Source organism: Plasmodium inui (genome assembly GCF_000524495.1).
Source record: "Plasmodium inui San Antonio 1 unplaced genomic scaffold supercont1.62, whole genome shotgun sequence".
Classification (NCBI taxonomy): domain Eukaryota; phylum Apicomplexa; class Aconoidasida; order Haemosporida; family Plasmodiidae; genus Plasmodium; species Plasmodium inui.
This window is the reverse complement of record NW_008481896.1, coordinates 4,457-5,675: the sequence shown is the minus strand read 5'-3', so window position 1 is coordinate 5,675 and position 1,219 is coordinate 4,457. Positions and strand designations below refer to the sequence as shown.

Sequence of the window (1,219 nt, the reverse complement as noted above, 5' to 3'; positions counted from 1 at the left end):
ATTATCTCAGCCCCTCTGATATTGTTCCACAATATTTCCTCTACCTGAATAACGGCACTGATCATTTCTTTGAATCTCCAATATTTATTTTGTATTTGCTCATTGTCCCTACATGTCCGAACAATGATTAACACTGTTACATAGTGGGATGAGAAAATAACACATCACATACGTTTCATTGTCTCGCAGGCTGGAGAAAACTATTCTCCCGTCGGCTATGATGGTATCATTTCGTCTGGGACGTAAAATAATGCTCCCTTCTCTCAAGAAATCTATATGTTGAAAATGGAGAATCTTCATATTTATGCAAAAGTGGACAATGACCTCTGATTCCATAAAGATCGTCTTCTAATTGTGTTTGCTATTGACAAAGACGTTTAGTATTTCTCATGCGAATATAGTACACAAGGCATGAATTATTTATACAAATCCTGAATAAAGAACCGACTCCCTCATGAGACACAAAAAGGAAGCAGAGGACTTCTCATGGATACTTTATATAGAAAAAAGGAAAGTATTTATTTCGTCTTTATTGTACCATGTGCCCATTGGAAAATGGCAATTTATCCTTCCCTCAACGCTTCATCGAAATCACAGATATGCAGATATGTTATACATTCTTGTTTCCTTCCGAAGGTAACTAAACTTAATATTGTTGCGTTGTACTATCATAATCATTAGAATCAGGACAGATCGAAAAATATAGAGGTCACGTTCAAATCGTACATGATGCTTCTTGTCTCTGTTTCTTCTTTTTCCTTTTGAAACTATTACACATGTCTCCGTACCTTCCCACAGATGTGAAATTTGCATCCTAAGAATAAATTCCTTGTAATTCAATTCCAGATATATGCGTGTTTATATTTACCCGCATTTTGACAGGTGTCTGTGGTACTCAGTCTGTTTCTTAGGGCCAGTTTGTAAAATAGTATACCCCAGTTTCCTCTTGCAAACGCGAAACGTTGTGACGGATACATTGAAGCTACCCCTTTATCCTAAAAGCCTCAACTTTTGTTACATCACAATCAAAATATCCATCCATCCTGAATAGACGCAACCACTGCCACTATGTTGTTCTCGTTTCACATAAAACATAACAATCTCTTTCGCAATTGATTCTTCCCCTCAAGATATAGACTTCGATTCTTTTCACTTCTCAAAAACTAAAGCATAGCCATAATTATCTTCTCCCCTTTCACTGTTTCTAAATGTATAAACT

General features: G+C 36.3%; 1 protein-coding gene across 1 annotated transcript; it reads right to left on the bottom strand.

The window, feature by feature from the left end:
• Positions 1-108: 108 nt before the first annotated feature.
• Positions 109-300, bottom strand: C922_05371 (hypothetical protein; the record flags this gene model as incomplete). The annotated part of the gene is made up of 1 exon (XM_008820942.1): positions 109-300. The coding sequence occupies one exon, from the start codon at positions 298-300 to the stop codon at positions 109-111; it is 192 nt and encodes a 63-aa protein (XP_008819164.1).
• Positions 301-1,219: the final 919 nt, after the last annotated feature.